General features: G+C 39.1%; 1 protein-coding gene and 1 long non-coding RNA gene across 7 annotated transcripts in view; one reads left to right on the forward strand and one right to left on the reverse strand.

The window, feature by feature from the left end:
* bcl2b (BCL2 apoptosis regulator b) overlaps positions 1-25,213 on the forward strand; it is a 40,297-nt gene that overhangs the window by 2,337 nt on the left and 12,747 nt on the right. The window contains exon 2 of one of the 5 annotated variants that reach the window (XM_053233128.1): positions 1,715-1,840. The exons of the other annotated variants lie outside the window; for them this stretch is intronic. Within the exon in view, the coding sequence (XP_053089103.1) occupies positions 1,715-1,837 (123 nt within the window). The 3' untranslated portion in view covers positions 1,838-1,840. Of the gene's footprint in view, positions 1-1,714; positions 1,841-25,213 lie in introns of those variants that run through there. 5 annotated transcript variants of the gene reach the window in all.
* LOC117597146 (uncharacterized) lies at positions 4-24,010 on the reverse strand. 2 transcript variants are annotated; one of them, XR_008301587.1, is made up of 3 exons: positions 10,385-24,010; positions 1,760-1,858; positions 4-140 (listed from the first exon to the last, which is right to left on the reverse strand). It is a non-coding gene; the product is annotated as an uncharacterized LOC117597146 (long non-coding RNA). The 2 variants fall into 2 exon arrangements; XR_008301588.1 differs by having other exon boundaries at positions 1,760-2,725.

Consider the following 25,213-nt stretch of genomic DNA (forward strand, 5'->3'; position numbering starts at 1 on the left):
GTTTGGCAACAGTGTCGTGCATGATGAGCTTGCCATGGTTCCTGTTAAAGTCCAACGCAACCTTGCGACAGCTTCCCGATCCAGCCATGAGAATGATTTCAACATGTTCCTCTTTTGCCAAAGTCATTCTTAAAGACTATCTGAAAAAAATAAATAAATAAACTAAGTATGAAAAATTTTGGAAGTCATTTTGCTAAAAAGTGTTACTTTCTCCTATGTATTTAGACTTTTGGGACACACTGTGTTATAAATATTTAATCAGCGTATTATTAGTTTTAGATTTAGTGGAATGTCCACTGTACAAGTCCCTGTGAGCGAGCTGTTACTATAGAAACAATAACATATTAGAACTAGTTAATATAAACCTGTATATAATGTAAATATAATGCATCAGTTGTAGACTTTGTAATGTTTGGATCTTTGGTTGCTTGTCTGAGCGTTTTTAATACATTAGAATTTGTCCTACAGTGTTTCTGGACAAATTCTGTGCCCAGGTTGTTCAGTAAAAGCTTTGGAAGGAACAATGAAAGGGATTTTTTTCATGGATTATTAGCTGTGTGTGTTTGCATTGGCCAACGGACTGGAGCTGGCGTGAGGAGCTGATGAGCTCGTTATGATTATCCTGGTTTTGGCTCTGCGATCGATGGCTCGGGTGCACCAGAAACAGAGGGGACGGGACACGTGTCGGGGAACACGTCGCTGTAATTTAAACAGCCCCTCAGGGTGCTGCCACACAAACTGTGCGCTGTGGTGAGTCACGGCCACGTTGACAAGCTGCCTGCTGGGAATGTTGATAATGAGTGGATTTGCTTGCAGAAAACTCCCCCCCCCCACCCCCCATCCCAACCAGATTATCTTTGTCTCTTTCCTTTTACAGGTTGTGTATACAGGATATTACATTCTTAAACTACAGCGCTGTTGAATTCTGGATTCCGATTGGTCAGAAGGGTGTTGATTAATTTTCTATGACAGTAGTGCAGCTGCAAATCACAGGTTTATGTTAATGCGCTTGTTCTAATATGTTACCGTTTCCATACTAACAACTATAGTAACATACACAGGGACTTGTAAGGCAGACGCTCTACAAAATCAATGCAAGTCTAATAATCAATGAAAAAAATATTATATATCAGGAAAAAATGTATAATCATTGATATGGTCAAATTTTCTGTAAGGACGTTTGTTCATGGAAGGAGTCTCCAGTGTCAGTGCTCAGAGTTTATACTTTGGCGTAAACAACTGTTTACAGCAGATGTAACATAACCGTTAACAAGAACTAACTTGTCTTCCGGATGTTTCACAGCATTAAATGTAACTGTCAATGGTCAAAAGTACAATGTGTCATTTATTAATTAAAAAAAATTGTAATATTAGGCAAATTGGTGTGATTTAAGAAGAACAAAACACTTCAGGACATGTTGTTATGGGAAAGTAATCAACCTTGTGGTGGTAACGATAAGTCTGCTTCATCACACCACCCACATCCTGTCATGTTTTATTTCTTATGTGGCTAAATAGCAAAGATAAACAGAATAAATCAACAGTCTTTTATCCTGAGGTGTACATCAGTATTGTATCATGTTAAAGGAAAGCGTGATTAAAATTCCCCTCTAGTCCTGGCCTCACTAAGACTGAGGATTGTGTCTTATATCAAAGCATCGCAGCCTGAAGGTGAAGGAAGAGATAATAATAGATTTATACCGTTTTTCTTCAGGTCTTTGAAATCGAGCTTTTTTTTGTTCCTGGCAAAAATTCATACCTGACCACCGTGCTCGTGAGAGGAATTTCCAGTGTGGTTAAATCGTCACATGGCTCTTTGAAGTCGGAAGTTACGTGATCCTTAACGTAACCCACTGAACTGAGGAAAGTAGATCGAGAACAAAGACACAAAGTATTACTGACGCGTGTATATACGATATGCAGATATTGAAGCAAGAAAGATCACAGGAGTGTACAGCAGGAGAAAACGGGGCTGTTTTTATTCACCTGTTTTTATGCAAATTATACATTTGCACATCCTGATGAACATTAAAAAGATTTTACAGCCAGCTGCAGATAGATAAAGACAAAAAGCCAGACGGTCTTTGGTGTGAACTGGAGATGCTCGGCCAGGTTGTAAAATCGATCCTAAACCATACATCAGGAGGACTGGTGTGGAACTTCGGTTGCACCTCAGACACTTAAGGTACGTCATAGCTGTTATTGCGTAAAGTGATTGTAGTTCAAAACTTTGTCACACAGAGTGACTACGGGGTGGAATGATCCAACAATTTGGATTTAAAAGGTAACGACTGAAATTAATCTATGATCAGACAAACATGAAGTACTACACGCACGAGACCCAAAAGCCCCCAACAGAACATGGTAGATGATCTCGTAGATTCTCGTAGACCATCGTAGATGATGTGGAGCACCAGGTTTGTTCGGAATGACTATAATTGGACCACCTGCGTAGCAGAGCTCATTCTCCAGCTGGTTGTATTCCTGAAATTCCTGAGGTGTGAGACATCTGCAGGAGCTCTTCCTAAAAAGGTCACACTAGTGCTGCACTTGCTCTGATTCAGACAGCGTGCCACCAAGAAGGTCCAGGTGTACCAACTACAGCATGGCATCATTTTCCCTTAACTCCCTGCACCTCCATTCACAAAGGAGTGTTAAAGGGGTTATTCAGCGTAGCAGAAGGTTCCGGGTCCTATTTCATTTTTCTGGGACAGATGTCTCTACACTGAAAGAGAAAGAGTTCTGATGGTCAGTCTGTTGCTGCGCTTATTTAGTGACAAACCTTCAGTCAAAATGGACTCTCTTGTCACAGTACTGTCTAGGCCTCTGGTGCACACAACGTTCTCACCTTACTGCTATTGAGCATGAATCATTTTAAATCACTACTGACAACTTTGCCTTGCTGTTATAGAAAATTAATCAACACCTTCTGACTAATCAGAATCAAGAATGCAACAGCTGGTTGGATTGGTAAGCTAATACAGAGTGTGTAGATAAGCAAGGAAATTGAGTCAGCTACATTGTTCTTGCTATATGGTCAAGTGAGTTAAGAAATATCTGTGAATCATGAGGGGAAGTTGAAGGGGGAATATGCAAAAGTCTGCAATTTCCTGTTCTGCTTATGTTAAACCAAAATTTCTGAATGAGCTTAACTGTAAAATCTAAAATGAAAAGCTCATCTCTAAGCACTTCTGTCTGTTAAACGGAAGTGGCTGAGACATGATAGAGAGCTCTGGTGATTACTGGACTTCCCGAGCAGACCGGATCTAAACGCTGCCAGAATATTTTTGTAGCAGGTCTGGTATGTTTAAAAGTGAAGGATAGCAGACGTGCTTCATTTACAGTAGGTCTTCAGCAACAAGTAAATTCACACAGACATAAACGCCGGCATTTTCACACACTGTCACCTTAATGTAATTCATTAATTTTCATTTTCTCAAGAACACAGTATTACTAAACTTTCTAGCTACCTAAAATAGTTAGCATATGAAATATGCTATGGAAATAGTTACTATAAAGCTAGACCTGAACTAGCTTTGAGTCACTTTGCTCACTCGGCAAACAGTGGCATTTAAATCCGCAACAACAAGCTTGTCATGTTACCGAGAAACCGCAAAGTGTAAACTCCTCTGTCCTGAAGATGTTGGAAAAACTTAAAGTTACAGCTTTACCTCTGACTGTTGCAAAGCGCTGACACTGGAGACTCCTTCCATAAATGTTAAATAAATGCCTCCTTACAGAAAAATACGCCATATCTACTATTACGCTTTTTTTATCTGTTGATGTTGAACGTCCGCCGTACAAGTCCCTGTGAATGAGCTGTTACTATAGAAACGATTACATATTAGAGCTTGAGCGCATTAATATAAACCTGCCAGCACAAAACACTGCCAAACCTACAGCAGAAAACGTGAAGGCATCTTTTACGGCTCTTCAGGTATGCGAGTTGGCTCAAGGAGTCACCTCAGTTGTGAACGACACAGTGTGAATCTACAATACGGCGTTTTCAAACTTGAGAGCATTACAAAAAAGTTGTAATTATTGTCGTAATCAGCAGTTATATTTGTGTTTGTGCTGTAGCAGTATCTAACTGGTCAATTAAGATCTCTTCGGTGGTGGCTTTCCAGTGGTACAGAGGGTAGAGAAGAGCCAATACGTTGTGTAGATAGGTTACAGTCAGTGCACGTACACCTACAAAGTTTCATATATGAAAATTGACCGGATAACCTAGCTAGAGTATAGCTACAAGGTAAAATATTATAATGTTATGTGAATCGAGCTGACTTTACACTGTACATGATTTTGCTGTCAACACAGACAAAAATCACACATTGTACAAGAATTACTTGGTCATGAGTAGAATGCATAATGTGACAAAACAAATGATGAGAAAAATCCAGCAATAGTATGATGCCAAACTCTCAGGACAGCCACAAATACAGTAACAGCGATGACGAGATGTAAACGAAACAAGCTAATGGAGAGAAAAATATCCTTCTTACTTGAAGCTCACGTTGAAGAATATCTGTGTTTACGTGAGCCCTTTTTTTCTGCATGGTCATGCTGATTGAAGATGTAAGCAGAATGTGATAATAATCACTCTCTAATCACAGGTCTACCGTTAGAGGATCTTCATCGTATAATCTGACACAGAGAACACATTATCCGTTTGGCAATTTTATTGGGATTATTGTGTACAGTGTAATAAGTAGTTATCTTAAAAGACTGCTGAAAACTGGTTTAAGAGGAAAGCCTTCGAGTGAAAGAATGTGCTTTTAGGTGTCTAAGTTTATTTTCCTCCATCCTGTAAAAACAGACAGAGGTGAGAACACATTAACCTTAAGCGTGACATTTGGACATATGAGAGCACAAACAGTGACCTCGTCCATGCCAACCTCCCCCTCAGTTTTGCTTAAAAATAGGTGTCGTTTTTGCCTGCTCTATCTTGTGGCTTGTGTTTTTGTCACTCTTGGAATGCTGAAAGCTGGATTATTCAAGCTGCAACAATAACCAGAACTATTTGTTTGTTCCCTGTCTGGTTTTAAACAGCAACATTGTTAGTGTTTGGTGTCAGAAGAGAATTAAGACACCTTTTTTTCCCTCGGCATCAGATGTCGGATGGGAATCTGACTCATGTTCTTTCCACGTCTCTGCTGGCTCTTGGTTTTCTCAGGCTAGACTTCATGACACTGTGCCATCTCTATCTGACCTAAACATGGATGTGCTCTTACTTTTAAGTTTCAAAACTTAAGAGCAAGCACCAAAGGAGTCACTAAGGTTAAGGAGCTTTTTTTTAGTATTTTGCGTAAATACTAATGCAATGAAACTAGCTGTATCTGTTTACTGCTTTAAATATCCGTATCAGGATTCGGATTTAAACCTGAATTGGGCATGGCTTAAACAGAAATAAAATATATACCCTACCACTACTGAGCTCTGAAAACACTGGAAACACTGGAAGAAAAACCCAGATGGAGAACTGTCAGCTGTGTCAGTGTGATCTGTGAATTCTGGCTCTGACAGTTCCTCAGCCTCAACTACATCACTCCAGTACATAACTGGTCTCAACTAGCGGGACTGTGTTTTTAATCCCACTTACATAGTTATTATTTTTGCTTGTGCCTTCCAGCAATATTGTTTTTAACAAATATAGTTGTTTCGATTCCCCAAACAGAAACAAACTAGTAGCCTAATTTAAACCACCAAGACCCTGACCAGGCAGTAACTAAGGATGATGTAAATGCAATGCACAGCTTCATATCTGACTGCTCACATTTCTTGTTGTGTCCTACAGGATCCCAGTCCCAGTACACGCCTCTAGTCACCCTGTGAAAAATAGTAATTCCTCCTTTTTGTAGCCATTTCTAACACATTATCTGTTCATTCTGAATAATGTATTCGTATTCCGTTTCATCTCTACTAAATACAAACCGTGAAACAGCTGTTCACCTACTCTTTCATTTTACCTGGAAAGCCCCTACCTAGTGCCCTAGAGTCGTGACAGGGTAATAGGGAAGAGCAGAAGGAAAGGAGAGCTGCACCTGTGTTTACTTGTGCAACATTACAGGCCATTCTGGATGATTGGCTGCGTGGGGAGCCTCTTAAATTACATGCTTAACCCTGCTGATTTTAGGCCAGGCGCGGTGCGTCAGTGGGAGTTCACATGCCACGGAGGTCTTAGGCTCTCCTGCGTCTTAATAACATGACACTCTGTGTAGCGTGCACCTTCTGGACCTGAACAGTGATGACTTTAATTTAATAGCGTGTGTGCGGCCTTTGTTTTGCCGGGTTTTGACTGGCGCACACCTGCAGGGCTGATATGAGGAGAAAGAGAAAGGCAGAGAGGGAGAATTTGAGAACTGACAGAGTGAGATGGTTAGATATTACACACACACACACACACACACACACCATCCTTTGTAGCCCTTCTGTGGAAACTATGATAATGAGCACACTCTGACTTGGACACAACTCACCTGCAAATGTCTTTCTGCTAGTTCATGGCACGGTGCTTTATAGTTTACTGTAATCCACAAACTAGCGTTACAGTAAACATACTAACTGACAAACTGAATAAATACGCTTAGCATTTAGTTATACTAAATGAGCTTAATAGCAAACTAGCATATAAACTAGTATGATATCAAATAGACTACGCCTTGAACTAGCATTACATTAAAAAGGTTAAATACCAAGTTAGAGTGATGGTAAACAGGCTAGAACACAAAGTAGCATTAAGATAAATGAACTGGCATGAAAATAAACACTAATCCACAAACTAGCTTTATAATTATCAAGGTAAGCCAAAGCTACTACTACAGTAAACAGTCTAAACTGTGAACTAGCATGATAGTAAACAGGCTATAAAACAAGTTACTGTTACATTTAATGGGATAAATGTGGCACAGGTTTTATATTAAACAGGCTAACCCATGAACTAGCATTATAGTAAACCGGTAAATAATAAACTAGCTTTATAGTAAACAGTCTAAATATGGAACTATCATTGTAAACAGGTTATAAAAAGCCACTGTTACATTTAATTTGATAAATATACAATAGCTTTATAGTAAACAGGCTTAAAAAAACAAGCTATTGCTATGTTAAACAGTGTAAATATGGAGCTATAATTATAGTACACAGTCTAAATATAGAACCATCATTACAGTAAACAAGTTCATCCGTGAACTTGTAGAGGAAACTGTCTAAACCATAGACTAGCATTGTAGTAGCCAGGCTAATAAGAAACTACCATTATAGTCCAAAACTGGAACTATAATTATTGTTAACAGTTTAAATATATAACTAGCACTATAGTAAACAGGCTTATCCATGAATTATCATTGTAGTAAAACAGTTAAAATTAGCATTGTATTAGGCTAAATATGGACGAGTGCTATAATAAACAGGCTGAAAATGGGGTAGGAATGACATAGCATAATGGTAAGTAAACTAAAAACATCTAGCTTAAGTGAACTGCCCACTTTAACTTCCTAACAGAATTTGAAAATGTCAACACTTCTTATTTACAATGTTAGCACCTAGATTAGCCAGTTAAACATCTTTTCTGTTCTAACTGCAGATAAGTGATGAACCTGTAAAACAATATCATTTTGTGTACATTCTCATTCTCATGTGACACACACACAGACACACTGATACACTGACATTTAGTGGCCATTTGTAAATCATGACTGAGTGTGAATGTGTGTTTTGATGTGTGCATGTGTCCAGGCAAAATTTCCCCTGCCAGGGCCCTCTGACTGAAGCTTTTCTCCACTGCTTTCCATCTGTGTGTTTGTGTGTTTCCAGTCATCAGTAGAGCGCCTGTAGTCTCGGAAATGTTTTCTACTGACGCAGTCTAGCCGGAATAAAGCAGGCCTTGACAGTCGCGTGTGGTTCACACTCCGACTCTATTCCTCACTCCCTCTGGACCTTCGTGTGTAAAGAGCCTCAGAAGCTCTTATTGATTTCAAGCCTTAAGTAAAACAGAAACTAGAATACAAGGGCAAAATTGAATGTTGCTTGATGTGGGTGAGAAAGTTTTCCCTCAATAATACCACTTTTCTGAAATAGCTCATTGCACTGAAGTACCTTGAAGACCTTATGCTAGTTAAGATATTGTAGGTTAGGTAATTACTGCTATAATCACCTTATTTAACATCTTGTTTTATTAAATACTTTATTTTAAGTCTTACCAAGCTAGAAAACAATTTAGCTATGTTTATACTAAAATAATAAAATACTTTGTTTTAGCGCTATTAGCTAGCCACCTTTTCATTTTTAGCTAACAAACAGGCTAATGCTAATCAACTAGCTACATTTGATGCCTTATTTTATGGAGCGATTACTTAGCTACCTTTTTATTTTTAGTTAACAAACTCTAATAGTAGGCCATCTGTGTTATGCTAGCCTATTAGATACATTGCTAATCCTATTCCCTGAGGAGATGTTTGGCTAAGTAAAACATTCACAAATATTTAAATTGGTTTGTCTTTTCTTTTTCTGAACATCTTGAGGCAGCCACCTGTCCAGTTTGTAAAGTTGGTGTTTACTGGTGAGTGTATTTTTGGGTTTATGTGGCTTTATCTGTGACAACAACCTCCTCTTCATAACCTTTCCATTAACTACCTCTTTGTGCTAAAGGTGTCGTCTAAAACAAACACCCACTGAATGCTTCTGTCCACAAAGGTCAATTAATTGTTCTGAACGCTAGAAACAGAAGCATTGTCCATTAGCATGTGGGGTCCAGTGATCCGAGGCTGCATGGAGCCATTGTTCTTGTGTGCTACTGTGTAATTGTTCAAACGAAACACAGCATTAGCAGCGAGGCTGCACTAATCCCACACACGGGTCTCCCACTAGCCCTCCACGCCCTTCCACTGCTTATTTCTGGGACCTGTCTCCGGAGGCCACGGCTGCTTTTAGGAACGTGAATAAATAAAGCAGACAACCAGGGTGTTGCTTTCCTGAGAGGCCCATCACGGGTGTGGGCGATGTTTTTTAATTTTATTTTTCCTCTGGAAAATGATTGGAGGCAGGATAACTACCAGGGTCAAAGCACGGCCTGTTTTAGTGTTGTCTGAAGCTAATTGGACGCACTTGCATGTTTACCATACGTGCACAGTTTTCAGTTTGTCTCTAGAACCCAGAGCATTCAACAGAGGTAGAACCTTTTTAGGAACCCTTTTTTGAAAGCATAACTTTCCAAAAACCCCTTAAGGAACACTTTTTTTCTCCTGAGAGTTTATCAGTTAGCACATCTCATAACTGTGTGTCTCTCAACCATGAAAAGAATGTAGGTTTCAATTTGACTACAATTTGCATAATTTCTGCATGCCTTGATGAGCAGGGTTCTTTAAGCATTCATTGGATAATTAAGGGTTTCCAAAAAAGGGTTCTGCTTGAAACATTTTGTTGTGCATAGAACCTCAAAAGGTAGCACTGGCAGTATTTCAGTAAAGTTCAGTCTGATATACTGTAAAGTTCTAACATAGGAATTATAGGAACATGTTCTAATGCATTATTGTTTCCATAATAACAACTCAATCACAGGGACTTGTATGGCAGATGTTCCACATAATCTAAGCCTAATACGAAACGAATAATGAATTATTCAACAATGCAAAACATATACTTGTAAATATGGTGAACCTTTTTTGGTAAGGAGATGTTTATTTAACACTTTTGGAAGGAGTCTCCAGTGTCAGGATTTCATAACAATCTGAGGTGAAGTTGTAACTTTTCCGTCATCTTCTCAACAGAGTAGTTTATGTTTACACTTTGTAACATGTCAAGCCGCATTTTTTTCCATAATCATTGATTATTTTCCTATAACAACACACCCCAAAGTGTGTTATTCCATTTTTCCTTGCTCTAATAGGAATAACGAATAAGTCCTGTTCATATGATGAGCCTGATATGATGAGCTCCCTGATCTGTACACGCATGGGCTCATTAGCCCACATGAGATCACATTCTCTGTGGAGCCGCCCTGACATGAATTATGTTCTCTTGCTGTGGCTACAACCAGGACAGAACACATGTTAGTGAAACATGCATGAACTGAGTAATGTCTGACACTAAGTGGCCATCACTCAAACACCGGCCATCCGTCATGCTGCCTGTTCCACGCTCTGCATGCTCTCCGCATGTGTAGCGCAGTGTCAGGTGACCACACGGGCATTGAAATATTCAGGGTTACGTGAGACAGCCTGGAAATAGCACTGCCGTGACTGTGGACTCTAAACGTCTAGTCCGCTCGGCTCCGCTTGAAAGCAGCGAGGACATTTCCCGGTCATGGCTGTCCCTGGTGCACGATGTGTTCATACCTGTGGGTACGAGCTGCTGGTGAAATATGAGAAAAGCTGAGATAATGACTCACATCAGTGCTTGGAGCCCACCCGGATTAGCTCCAGGGAGGGAAAGGTCACGCTCGAGGCTGCTGTTGCTATATTTGGCGCAATCGTGCTTCATCCTGTGCTGTTGCATTGTTAGTTGTGGAGCACCGGAGGGTCGTGCCGTGTGAATAAGCCATGAGAATTCCTGGTTGAGAGATAAAACTGGCAAAAAAAACAGTGATTGCAGATTGTTGTTGGGGTTAAACTTTGTATGGTTCATTGAACTTCAGATGTAGAATCTGGTTTTGTGCAAAAGTTTGTAAACATTTCAAAGGTCCTGTACATGCAAACGTAAAAGGTACTTACCGAAAGCTACAAAATATGTGCCTCCACCACAGCAACAATGAAAGGTTCTCCTTAGTACCTTTTTCTTTTTTTTTTTCAAATCAGTGCACTTAAATTTTTTTTTTTTTTTTTTTTTTAGAAACGTTATCTAATGACTTTCCTTTGGCATCGTGCATTTCAGTATCTTTCTTTCCAGTGAAGGGGCGTGGCCTCAGAGGGCGTCTTAAGAAGCGCTTCGGAACGTCTGGGAAGGAGACAGACTTTGAGATCTTTCCAGATGAAGTACTGAGGCACAAGAAGCTAGTGTGAAATCAATAATGCATTTTTGTCACTGGGTGACACATCGAGCCATGGTGTGACACGAATATCCTTGGGGGCATTAAGCTTCCTGTCTGACGTCTGGTGGACTGGACATCATGTCCCAGTGCCAGAGACTGTAAAAAAAAAAAAAAAATCCCCATCCAGAGATCCTATTGGAATCTGGGCTTGGTGATAGTAATATGGCATGACAGAATTATACCTGTCTGGCCTGACCACACTGTCCCGATTGGCAGTAACACTGATGATTTAACATCCTGGTATTCATAAGCATGACTCAAACTCTGGTGAAGCCTTTGTTAGGTTGGATCGACAACTCGAGGGCCAGGTTGCCAGTTTACTCTCACCATCCAGCAAGAAACTAATCTTTCTTGAAGCATCTACCTGGACTAAGGGGTGTAACAAATATGAATACATTATTCAGAATGAACAGTTGATGTGTTCTATGCAGATATATATATATAAGAGGAGTACTATTCAATTCTACCTCTGCCATTTCTACTTCTGGGTTTTTCCAGTGTTTCTGGGGCCAAATGGTAAATATAAATACGGGTATTTGGAGCACTAAACAGATACTGCTAGAGATAATGTCGTTGCGTTACACCCCTAGTCTCCCCTAGAGCAAAAATGTTGTTTTTTTGTAAGCTGGTGTCCTTTGAAGACACGGTCGAGGGACATCTGGGTGAAGTCGGCAGGATAAAAGCCTGCGTTTTCCTTGCGCTGTCAAATCAAGGGGAAAGGATCAAGCAATCAACTTCAACTTCAGTTCATCCCTGGGCTTTCATTGGTGTAATACATTGGGTGGGCGTCATTTATTTCTGATGTGCCTCGTCTAATAAAGGCCGGGTATAGCCACGTCTAGACGTGTTTACAAGTGAATGATATAAATGTCATTTTTTTAAGTGCCAATAAAATGTTCATGCTGTAGGACTCAGGAAGCATGTAAAGAAGATTTAAATCACACAATATTTTTTATGAAGTGGTTCTCAAGTGGTTCTCATTTAGTTACTGCAGTGGAAAGTTATTATATTTATTATTGAGGTCTTAGAGTTATTTGCCTGTTTGACTGGCTGGATGAATTAAATGGGTTTAATCCAAACCCCAATAACTCAATAACAAAAAACAAGTAGGCCTACAGTATAAATCAACTTGGATCTAATGTGTTCTGTCAGTGGAAAACTCAGGAATAGAAAGCTCTATGGCTCTAACAAGTATACAAAATATTATTCATAAAATAACTCTGTACATGATCCATGGAATTTATTTTACAGTTAAAGGGGCCCCTGCTTTAGAGACTCCATTATGATTAACGATTGAGAAACTTTTTAATTTTTGCAACTCCAGTCTCATTTTTATGTATAACCAGATACCATATTGCTCACACATTCTCCTATTACAAAGAGTTTTAGGCAGGAAAGAGTAGTCTATAACACAGTTCACCACAGCTGTAGCCCGGATTAGCGCTCTCTGATCTCGGAGAGATGTTAACCGAGAGAAGGGTAGGGGGTGGTATTTGGTTGGGGAATTTTCATGAAAATTTAAGACACCTCGTTTAATGAACATCAGACAGAGGAGTGTGGATACAACAACAGCCAGACCACATCAGACAAACAGGGGCCCAGGGAGCGGTTTGTCTATGCTGTCAGCTACCACAGCAGTTCTTAGCTAATAGGAAAGTGAATCTCAACGACTAAACTCCATGTGGCAAACCAGCCGATCTAGAGTGTTGTAGTATCAGCTAAATTGCCTGTCAGGCTGTCAGGTCTTCAAGAATATTGCATGTCTTGTAAGACACCAAGTTCTGTAGAATGTATTTTTTTTTTTTAAACTTTTGAGCTATAAGCTTCATAGCATCCATTTGTTAATAATCATCAATATTCTTAGCACCTACTGTAGAGGTTTCACTTCAAGGTTTCTTCCTCATGTTGTCTCAGGGAGTTTTTACTTACCACTGGCTTGCTCATTTGGGACTTGACGTTCTGCATTTTTTCTGGATTCACAGCTGCTTTCCACAAGAGTTCAGTACTTTTGGTGAAGTGTGAAAGCTGTTTTTGAACTCAGGAGTAGTCCAGAGAACCAATCCCTGGTCCTCTTGAAAATGGTGGTCTGGTGCTTGCTTCAACCCAACCATGATGCGGTCTGCATTAGGTGTGGAAGCTATCTGCTCTCAGCAGATGAACCTAGTGCTTAGTATTTTGCACAAAGTGACGGTTGGAATTGCACAATCGATCCAAGGTTCAGAAGGAATTCTTCTATGTGAAAGCAAACCTGCAATCATGACCCCCAAGTTGTAAAAACGCCCTAAATCTACATCCGAATTTCTGTAAAGCTGCTTAGTCACGGTATCTATTGTTAAAACACTATACAAATACATTTTAATTGAATTGAACCTGTCAACTTGTTTGTTTTTGTTTCTTAATGGACACCCAACAACTGAACCCATAATGACTACAGTTGTCTACAGCAAGTAAACTTGCTCTGACTTTCTTGCTCTTGTCATCTGCTCTGTTTGTCATTCCTGAGGCCAGGAATTTGGTATCCACTGTTTTTTTTTTTTTTTTTTCTCCTGACCCTAACTGACCAGGCCTGTCTCCAACCCCGTCCTGTCTGTGGGTCACAGCTGGATGGTGCAACAAAGTTTAGCCACAAGGAATATTTCTTTTTCCTGCAAACATCTCCATGAATGTTCTCTTTGTGACTATACTCCACTCATTGCATCCTGGCATTCAGTATCTGCTATCCCTTTGTAACAAACCAGGCTCAGCAGAGTAGATAGGATCCATGTGCAAAGTTTATTAAATCACAATACAAGTTAGCAAAGTTCAAACACGTTGTAGGCATCACATATCAAAATCACAAGGAGAATCTAAAAGAATAGTCAAAAAGGCCATGGGAAAACTGTCAAGGCGCGAATAAGGCAAACAGGGAAACAAAGCTCAGAACTTGCTGCAAGAGAATGGAAAGACTTCGCAGTAAGCATGGACTTATATATGAAATAATCCAGGAAGTAGACAGAAAACCGAAAATGATCAAATGACCACCACCCACCTCTGATGGGTCACAACATCTCAAGGTATGCAACTGAACACCCCTGTTCTCTCAAACCTTTTCTCTAAGAGCATGCAGTAAATTACAACACAAAATCTAATGGCAAAATACTTCTCATGTTCCGATCCCATCTATATTTTCCTTTCTTTCCTCAGTTCACTATTTTTTTAGACTGTGTTCTTTTCTTATGAAATAGTTGGTTTGTTCAATTCAACTAAATTTTATTTGTATAGTGCTTTTTTTTTTTGCTTTTTTTTTTTTATAGGACATTGTCACAAAGCAGCAGAATATATATGTAACAGCCAAAGGAGAACGATTGATGTTGAAATCTCCCTCCTCTTGTTTCAACAATAAAAGCCAAATTATTTTGTGGTGTGGCCTTCACTCATGACTAACTCCGAACGATTTGATGCATAGTTTACCAAAATAAAAAAGAGCTGTAATAGCTGTGCATTTACACGGTGCAACCTTCAGGGCTTTAACTGCCTCTTGTCTCATACAACCTTGATATAAATGGTTGCGACCTTCAGCTTTGTCAGTAGGTTTTGCAAGTGCTTGCAATCTAATATTATCCTTGCTCAGTATTTATGTAGAATGGGATGAGAGGACATACATTAGCATCCCCTGTGGTCCATTTGGTCATTTGGAAAACAATGCCTTTATTTGCATCCTGTGTTTCTTCTAGCAATGCAGGAATGTCAGTTAAGCTTGTTCTATTTTAACTCATTCCCAGCCAGTTCCCACTGGTCTTTACTGCAATGACAAACATTTACATAGTTTCCTGTCATGCATAAAGACTGTCATGCAACTGCTGATGATGCAGCATCTTGGAGCAGCTCAGCAATTCTTGGACGAAACTATGCACTTGCATTTGTTGCCTTCAGGAGTCTTTGTTTCAACTGGCCTGAATTAACTAGCCAGATAATTATCAGTGATCTTTATGATCTGTATGAAATGTGTCAGAGCAGGCAAAATAAACAAAATAGTAATCCTGTGTGGTGTGTTTGCCAAATCTAATACCATGAACATCTAAATATTTCACAGAGTTAAGAAAATTTACAAAAAAGACACTATAAAATATGAATCATTGTGTATTCTGTGAATAGTGAACATTCCAGAAAGGCAATCTAATCGAAGAAGCGCCAGCCAAACACACATTCATGGGCAGACTTCAATACACAATTACACAATTAGGGATGCAACACACGGACACTCTATCAGCTCCAAATATTTAAAAAAATGGCAAGCTTTCTAAAAACACTATTCCTATCTGTATTTGTATCTGTTTAGAACACATTATCTGTTCATTCTGAATTATTTATTTGTATTCAGTTACATCCTTATTATATATTTATACACACCATCACACACAACATAATCTCTATTCAAAAGTTCTTAAACACACAAACCTATTTAAAGTTATTAAAAACAGTGTTGTTAAACACTGAACTTATAAATGGGAACCTTCTTCAGTTACACTGCCAATAATTGTAATTTTGGTTTTGTTTCTTGATTTCTTGATTTTTAATAGATTTTTAATATTTTTCTTAGAATTTTCCATTAACAGTTAAATTTCTTGCATATTTCCAATCTCAATGGTGCCAATACTTCTGAGCTCACTATACCTCTCAGTGAGACTGACAGCAGCATTGGAAACAACTATCTCTCCCATCCAATGATAGCCTGGCCATTGGGCCTGTCTATGACCCCCAGCCATACTTAGCATAAGTTTGGTTTAAACCTCTTTGCAATTGGGCTGCGTAGAAGATTTCTACTAAGGAGATACAGTAGAATCTTTGTAGAAGTTTTTTTTTTTCCCGAGAGTCAGACACATCATGGATCCTCTCTAATGCTTAGGCAAGCTCATGTGGCAGCCAGAAAATATCTTAGCTCCTGGATCTTTAACAAGAGCAGAGTGTTTTTACTGTGTAACAATGGTAAATGTTAGTCTTTGTGAAGCCGTCTCTTTTCAGAGCGCTTGCATTCCTCCTGTATCAGAGTGAGCAGGAAACAAAGTGGGGTTGTTTGTCTCGAAGCACCAGTGCATTCCACTAATTCCTCCTCCCAGCTTTTTGGATGGGAATCAGCTGGTTGCTGGGGTGGATTGAACTTTTCCCTGCTTTCCTCATTGCCCACAGACGAAGACGGGAAGGAGGAGTGAAAGAGACTCACAAAAGAAAGGCAGTTAAAATGTATCAGTCTGTTTTCTCTGTAAATCAAGAGGGTGTGCATGAGTTTGTTTATTAGATCCTTATTAAACACTGCTTGTGGCATTGTATCCCAACCTGCTTTCAGAAAGAGAACAGAAGTCTCTATGTGCTAGAAGATAGTCTGTATGATAGCCTGTACAATGTGAAGTGTCTTCAGTGATGGTATTTTCTTGACGTCAGATAGTATGCAAAAAGTAATACTTATGTGGAACACTCTGCTCAGGGCAGAAACCACCATAAAATCAAGGGTTTGTCTAGTTTCACCTCATGCCTAGTGTTCTTGTGGTGGCATGGTGGTATAGCCGGTATATTGCTGCCTCACAGCTACAGGGTCCTGGATTTGATCCTGAGCTCAGGCTACTGGCCTTGTGGAGTTTAGCATGTCCTCCCCATGTCCAGGTGGGTTTCCTCCAGGTTCTGTGGTTTCCTCCCAATCCTCTAAATTGCCCCTAGGTGTGACTGGCATCACATCCAGGTGGATTGCCGCCTTGCACCCAGTGTTTCCAGGGTAGACTCTGGATCCACCGTGATCCTGACCAGGAAAACGTGTTTACTGATGATGAATGAATGAAAGGTAACAGTTGGTTCTAAAGTGTAGACCTTCTTTACAAAGTGATATCAAAGCAGTGACACCAAATTTACTCAGTGAGGACAGTCCCCTGGTTGTTTCTCTTCTGAAGCATCAACATTTCCAGTTGAGGCCACTTTTCTCCAAAGCACAGGTTTCCCAACTCTTGTCCCAGAGTACCCTCTGCACATTTTAGTGTTTTCCATGCTCCCACATACCTGATTCGACCACCAGCTAATTAACAGTTCTTCATGAGTTGAAGTGGATGAGTTAGAGCAGGGAGAACCCTAAAATTTGCAGGACAGGGGATACTCCAGGACTAGGGTTGGAAACCTGTGATCCAAAGGAAGAAGAAAGCCTGAATGATAGCTTACACCATAATTTTAACGACAGTCCCATATACACCCACCTTCAAGGGCTGTTGAACTTAAAAATGTGCATCAAAGAAGTTCTCAAGTTGATCACTGTCCTCAGTTTATTTAAAAAGTCCAAGAACCCAAGGCTCTACCTCTATTAACCACAATCTGCAGTTATAGCACAGACCTGGTCATAATTCAGTTGTCTTTTTGATGGCTCCTGTCCAAAGTGATGCCAAAGCATGACAGCTTATACTGTACTTTAATTTAGCAAACGAGGACAAAGCCATATACACTCACACTCAAGGGCTGTGGAACTTCAAATGCACACCAATGAAGTTCTCTAGTCAGTCCCTGCCCCCACTTTATTTAAATGGTTATCCAAGACCCCAAGTCTCCATCTCCATTAATCATAATCTGCGGCTGAAGCATGGTCCTTCTCTTAATGCCAAAGCATTATAGCTTATACCTTAATTTATCCACTGAGGACAGGCCCATGTACACACTCCAGGGCTGTGGAACTTCAAACAAATTCTCAAGTCGCTCACTGTCCTCACTTTATTTAAACCTGAGAAGTCTCCATCTCCATTAACCACAATCTGTGCTTTGTTCCATTTTAACACAGTAAAAATTTCAAAACCTGAAACCACCCGCTGCATTGTGAGCCTGCAGCTTAGTCAAAGTGACGCTGTTGCCAAAACTGTCAAGATTTCATTACCGCTGTTCTCCAGAAGCTCTCATGATGAAAGAAGAACCCTGACCTGAGGAGAAGGAGGGGGATGATGTTCACTGAGGCTTGGAGGAGTTTTATTATTTCAACTTTGATGGTTTCATTATCTTTCACCCATTTGCATTGTTTGGCGGCAACCCTAAGATGAAGGGCAAGAAGTTGTAGCGTGACTGAGACGCTCTGAAACCTTGTGAATCAAAGCTTTAACTGTTACAACGTAACCCGAGCTGCATGTCGACTCTCCATTGTCTCTCAATTATGCTATTATATGACATCTTTTTTTTTTTTTCAAAGCCAACATTGCCTACACGAAGGGTTGTACAATCTAGCATGATGCTTTTTTTTGGAACTGCATGCTTGAGAACTGCAAAAACTTCCTGGAAGCATTTGGTATTTGAATTTAAACAAAATCATGTAAAGTAGCAATTTTATAGTAAGTTTTCCCACCAAATAAAAATAGCATGCTCTTTTCACCAAATTGTAGAGCAGTTTCAGAAAATAAAATGTGGATCTGTCCTTTAGAGTCATGGTAAACTGATAATCTTATGTATGCATTTAAAGTGTGATACGTCACAGTTTAGCGCTGTCTAAATTTTAATGTAGAACTGGATTCATTTTGATTTGTTTTTGCTGTTTAACACAGACAAGGGTAGGCAATATGATAAAAATATCATTTTGCAAATCTCTAAGGTATTTCTACGAAACACGATAAGTATCATAAGTACAACATTTTAACATTACATCAGCTACTTCCAGTCAGTTTGAAACTATTAAAAATAATAAAAAAAGTTATATTGATAGCTCAGAAAAGCTTATTAGGTCATAATTTATCATGATATTGATATTATACCTTCATATCGCCGAGCCCTAGACTCAGGCATGTTGTAAAAATGCCTTGTATTAAAACTATATACTAAAGAAAACCAATAGTTTTCTTCACCAGTAATAATACCAGTTGTATTATTATGACTGTCTAGGCCATTAGGGTTTTTCCTACTGTAGGGTCCATACCTTGAGGGTTTTACACTCCCAGCCTTCATCAAACCATAGTTTACTCAGTAGTCAGTGTTTTCTCCTGGCAACCTCAAGGTTGCACCAATATTACATAATGTGGTTGCCTGTCCCTTTTTTTTTCGCAAACATCTTCCACATGGGTGTGACTTGTTTGGACTCATTTCACTTTTCACTTATCACCCTGGCTAGACGTTTGGCCTTGCATGATGTTCCTCAGTAATGAAAACCCACGTGTCTGGTATTCAATGGCTTCACCATGGAAAAGTTAGCTCATTTCCCGACACTGAGGAGTATTCCACCCACTCTCTTCTCTCTCAGTAAGCCAACCAGCTGTCAGTATTACAGATTACAAGTTAACGCTAGATGGGAAAGTTCTTCACTGCTGGTCTTATAGGTGTGGATCATTTCTTCCAACCACTGATCACAAGACTAGGGATGTATCGATGTATGCCATTTTTTTCAGAATGAGTATAATTACAAGTGCATGTTTTGGTACCCGTTGGCACCGATAATTAAATGAGTAACCTACTTACCTGTTGGTGTGCTGCTAGCAATGAACTCCTCATTATTAAGATGTTGAAGATTGTTTAAGCTTATTTAAGATTTAAGATGCTGTTTAAACAGTATCTTTTATAGAGAGATCAAGGTCAGCTGACCTTAGTGCACAGAGAAGTACAGCAAGTATGGTCATTAAATATGCACACAGTGTGCTGTATATTGCAAAGTTTAGAGCAAAGTGCTCAGTGCTCACCAATCTGAAGTGTTCTCTCCCTCTCACATGCGTGTGGAGCAGTGAAGCGAGCGTGCAGAGAAACTCTCGCATGTGAGGGACAGAGATGATATGCACTCGCACTCTCTATTAAACAGACTGTTTAAATATCATAAGATGTTTTATCAGCTTACTTCTATTTTAGGAAGATGCTGTACTTCCTCCTTGATATTTATCTATTATCATAGTTTGCTTTGATTGCCATTATTAATAGTAGAATACATCCAGATTTCATGTCATTTCTTCATTAGCGTGGCTTACGTCACATACTATCATATAGCATGGAATGCTGGTATCAACAAGATTCCACTACCATAATCACTCGCAAAAATGACGCTTTCGGTTTCAACCAATCAGATGTGAAGGTCATATCTGTTCCGCACAGATTGTCAGATTGGGTTCGCTCTTCCTCTCCTAATATGGAAGACACATTAATCTTTCCAAAGACACAACAAGCAGCCGAGGAATGTTCTGGTTCCCACAGGCTGTGTGGCCGTATTTTATCATACATGGCGTGAGGGTGTAGGGAATTCTCACACTGTCTGGGGAATTCTGGGTTCTTCTGAAGGAAGGATACTCCCATACCTGCCTACTTGGATGGTACTTCAATATTTCTGTATATTGTAAACAACCGTATAAATCGCTGTAGAGTTGCCAGGTAGTTACTTTACTTAATATTTACAGCCTTCCTACTGTAATGCTTGTTTACATCAAAACTGTATTTCTACAGGTAATGGTATGTTAGCATAAAAAAATCAACACTGCAGTTTTATACTAGTTATACTGAAGTTAACCTTATTGCCAAATGTACATCTTAAAATATGTTACTAATGAAGGAATCAAATAAAATGAGTTTACCGAATAAGTCATTTAACTACAGTAGCTTTTCTGCAGTATATAGCTAGCTAAGTATTAGAGCGTCGACAGGGCTAGCTGTTAAAGATAGTCCAGCTTATTATCCATTTGTTTAAATGAAAAGTTTGTTATTACTTGTATTTTATAATTAAATAAATACAGCAGTTGCCGCCTGCTGTATGGGTGACCTATTTAAACTAGCAGGATATTACATAGCTAAATATTAATAGTTAGCTTTCTAGAAAGGCTGAAGTCTTCTGTATAATTCAATTCGATTCAATTTTATTTGTACAGCGCTTTTAACAATGGACATTGTCACATAAAATAAATACATTCAAAATAAATTTAATCGAAATTAATTGTAAATGTGTGAATTTATCCCTAATGCACAAGCCAGAGGTGACGGTGGCGAAGAAAAACTTCCTGAGACAATATGAGGAAGAAACCTTGAGAGGAACCAGACTCAAAAGGGAACCCATCCTCATCTGGGTGATAATGGATAGTGCGATTATAAATAAATCTCTTCTATAACTGTGTAGTACATGGAAAAAGTGCAATTCTGTATAGCTTTACACCTGGGTTGAACTTGTTCACATACCGTGATTTGCCAGTAAACTAAGTGTATGGTGTTTTAGGGGAAAGGAAATCATTTAAAGCTGAAAAATGAGGAAAGAAATCCTTAGTAAATGCCATTGTAACTGTGCGAGCAATAACAATGCTCCCCGGTGAGGTCAACCGCTAACTTCTCATGAGAAGAACTGAGAAGATGAGAAGAACATGAGAAGAAAAATACAGCACCAACCAACAAATTAGCAGCAGAATCACTAATCACAAACATTTCATGATGAACATTAGTGTGTTTTAGCATGGAGAGCGCATTGGGGGACTTCGGAAAAGGGCATTTGGGAGTATTTAGGAGAAATCTGTGTGTGTGTCTGTGTGTGTGTGTCTGTGTGTGAGTGATGATTCAGCAACCCTTTTTGTTAAACCCTGTGCGCGTCATCCTGGCCTTTTCACTGTGCAGATACAATAAGTATGTCTTTATTAGATTCTCTGACTGAGCTGGTCTGGTTTATTTACAGCACCAAGTTTCAACCACACACACACACACACACACACACTCGCATTGAGGAAGAAACCAATATGTCCTGTTCATGCATTCATACAGGCTTAACAGCTTTTCTGACTCAAGTGTGTAAGCACTTCTCTTCTTTTTGTGTAAGCCATTAGGGCTGGATTTAGGATCTAGAAATGTGTAAAACTTTTTAAAATTTTATATATAACTTTGTTATATAATTGACCTTATATATTAAGGCTAGACGAGATGGCAATATATTGTTATTGGGATTATATTAACATCCTGATACGAGGAGTCATTGCTTCTTTAACTCCACTGTTACTCAGCTGACTGAATCTGAACTTTTTGTTCAGATGTGACTCAACTGTTTTGCTGACCTTTATCATGTATCATGAAGCCGTTTTTAAATACTGCCATATTGTAAGGTTCAGATTATTTCCAGTTACCAAATGTCAGATTGTTTTATCTTATCTTTACCTTTTGCGGGCTATACATTTAGATGAATAAAATAAGTAGAGTAGAGTTCATACCACTGAGGTTATCACTGAGTAGAAGCATCAAGGACGGGGTTTTTCAATACCATCTAGACAACTGTCTTAATACAGAGCCTTTAAACCTGAAAAAAAAAAAATCAGGGATAGAAAATACAGACTGAAGTAGGAAACATGCAGTTAAATGTTATACGATGTAACACGGACGCAATATTAAATGATCAAAATAGCACTTGATCCAGCGTATAATGCGCTGACACTTACTTCATGCGCACAACTTAATGAAACCACAACATACTAAATCGGGGTAATTAAATCATAATGTGTCCACACAATATAATCTGTATTTACATCTAAAACCTAAATTTCAGTGTGACATATTGCAGTTACATCAAACTATAATACACTGATGCTGGACTTCATACTGCTTGTCACTTGAGCCGATATCACGCAAGAAAAATGTCCAAAGATAAAACTGCGTCTGAGACATGCCTCTGTTTTACTCAAGCATCCAGAAATGAGGTCTGAATACTGATGTGCGCAATATCAGAATTAAATCCTCTTTATGTGTGCATAACTCAACTCAGAATACAGCCCATGGAGAAAAAGCAGAATGTTTTGTAACAGTGCAGGAATGTTATTTTTTTAAACATTGCAGCCTAACCTTCTTAAAACCTTGTTATAATAATGTTGGGCTAGTGCTGTAAGTATTATGGACTGAACGTGGAGTGGTATTTAGAGGATTTCGTAATACGTAACCCATTGCTCAGACTGAAATTATAACCAGTTGTTCCTGGTTTCATGATGTCACATGACTCAGCCACTGGTACAGCTACAGAACGCTGTACCTTTCAGTTTTATCTTTTTATTTTTTTACTTGGGCACAGCCATAAACAAGCTCGTGGATGCTCATGCCTCTGGTCTTGTGGCTGTTGACTGTATTGTCTAGGACTTGCTTACTCTGTGCTGTGATAATCAGGAGCAGTGTGTAATTTAGTACCTGGTTTAAGGCTCTACGCGCTTGATGTTATGTCTGATGCAACCGTTTGTGTATAAACCATTTACGGTGTTTATGCTGGAGCCATTCCCACCTTTTCAACGTGATAATTACACCACTGGGTTGTGTTGTGTTGCTTCTTCACACTGTGCAGTTTAGCTCCTAAACCCCGTGTGTGCTGTTCCCATGGGGTCAGCCTCAGTGCAGTGCCTTCAGGCGGCGAGCGACAATACACAGCGCTTTATACTGTTATACAGTTCTGTATACAGAATGTATAAACTGTTCAGCATTACGCGAAAATAAAGTCAATTTTTTGAGTGTTATTCTTATTAATGCAGTAATTACCATCCCCAATTGTCTCAACTAGAGTTTATTACTCTCTAGCTGATGCTGTGACTTGTGCACTGAAGCGACATACACCAAATTTTTTGTTATATATTTTGCCGATTTGTTCGGGTTTCTACGGTAGAGTTTTAATTATATTGCGTTGTCTTCACGCTGTGCAGTGATACAAGCATATACAGCATTTTTGCATCTCTGCACAGGCCTGAAATGGCAGAACTTATGGAAAAGTTCTAGGAGATTAGCGAGATCATTAGGGGACAGTTAAGAAGATTTTGCTCAATCAGTTGTCAATAATGTTTTAGTCTTTTCTGTTAACTTCCCAGCACAACTTTAATTTAAGCCTAAGTGTATTGTAATAATGTAATTTTTTAAAGATTGTAGAATGACGTTGGGACATTACAACTTTAATGTTGTAACAATCGTGATTGGCCTAATTGCGTGATAATTTAAGCATGCGGTTTGCAAATTGCTAACCTTGTGCCTATAAGCTACATTAGCTTTTGTAGCCCCAGTACAAAACCAAAGAAACAAACTTCAGATGCTGATTGTTTCCATTTGGGTTAAAAGGGAAATTGTGAAAATGTACCTTTTGTTCGAATTCGTGAAACAGTATAGTGCTGAACTCCGGCAACACTAATGAATAAAAAATAAACTACACCAGTAGGGGGCAGTGAAGTGCTGCTTGACAGAAAAAAATAAAAAATGTCTGCTGCAATAACTTGTGCGAAATTTAAATGCTCATTAACTTAGGTTTACATAAATGGAAAAATGACATGCAATGTGATGCAGGCATTTGCTTCTTAGCCATTATTTCAGCTAGGTGATCTGTGAATTCCAGAAAAACAGAAATGTAAGTCAAGGGAAAATAAAATAGGGTGGAAATGTAGTCTCTTTGTTGTATAAAAAATGGATGAACAGCTGATTTCTGAGAAGCTCTCACCTGTAACTTTAGCATAGCTATTTTCTAATATTAGCTAGCTAACATTACAACTTCGCTCCTGCTGAAATCAGACGATCAGGCCTGAATTTTTGCGATGAAAATTCTGTGTACAAAAATATATTTGCAGACATTATAGGCGTGTGAGTGTGTTGTAAAGCTTTTCATTACTTCTGAAAGCTTGAATACTCAAACTCCCAAAGCTCCTAACATGTCATAGAATGTAATATGAATTATATCTGAAATCTTCACAAGCAGAACAAACATGCTGTCATCCTGTACAGAAGCAATACCTTCCCTGAAACAAGCGACTCGTGAGAAAAGCAAAGCAATAACAGCAGTAACCATGGCACAACTAGACGCCCGGTGAAAGAATCCCACATTTGTTTTCATTAGACTTCCAAGGGAGCCTTGTGAAGGCAAACACTTTGCACTGAGGTAAAACAAGTGCTGCGTAGGAGATGCGAGAGACAAACGCTGACCTTATTAAACACTTCTGCTGATGAATCTGTTCCGCTAAACACTCTGCCACATGAGCAGGGAGATAATGTCATTATCAGGTTCTTATCTCTTTTATGTACAAGAGTACAAAAATCTTTTACAAAAATGATTCAGTTTAACGTAGATTTAACCTACAATGGTTACATTTTGACTCTCACAAGCTAACATTAATTTAATCAGGCAGGACGTATCAATTGGAAGAACACGGAAGGCAAATTAAACATTGCAGTAGAATAATGTTTGTGTTCGTTTTGGCAGAGTTCAATTTATTAATTTAGCTAAAGTTTCTTTTCCCGCAAGATCAGATTACA

Source organism: Pangasianodon hypophthalmus, chromosome 4 (assembly GCF_027358585.1).
Source record: "Pangasianodon hypophthalmus isolate fPanHyp1 chromosome 4, fPanHyp1.pri, whole genome shotgun sequence".
Lineage (NCBI taxonomy): Eukaryota > Metazoa > Chordata > Actinopteri > Siluriformes > Pangasiidae > Pangasianodon > Pangasianodon hypophthalmus.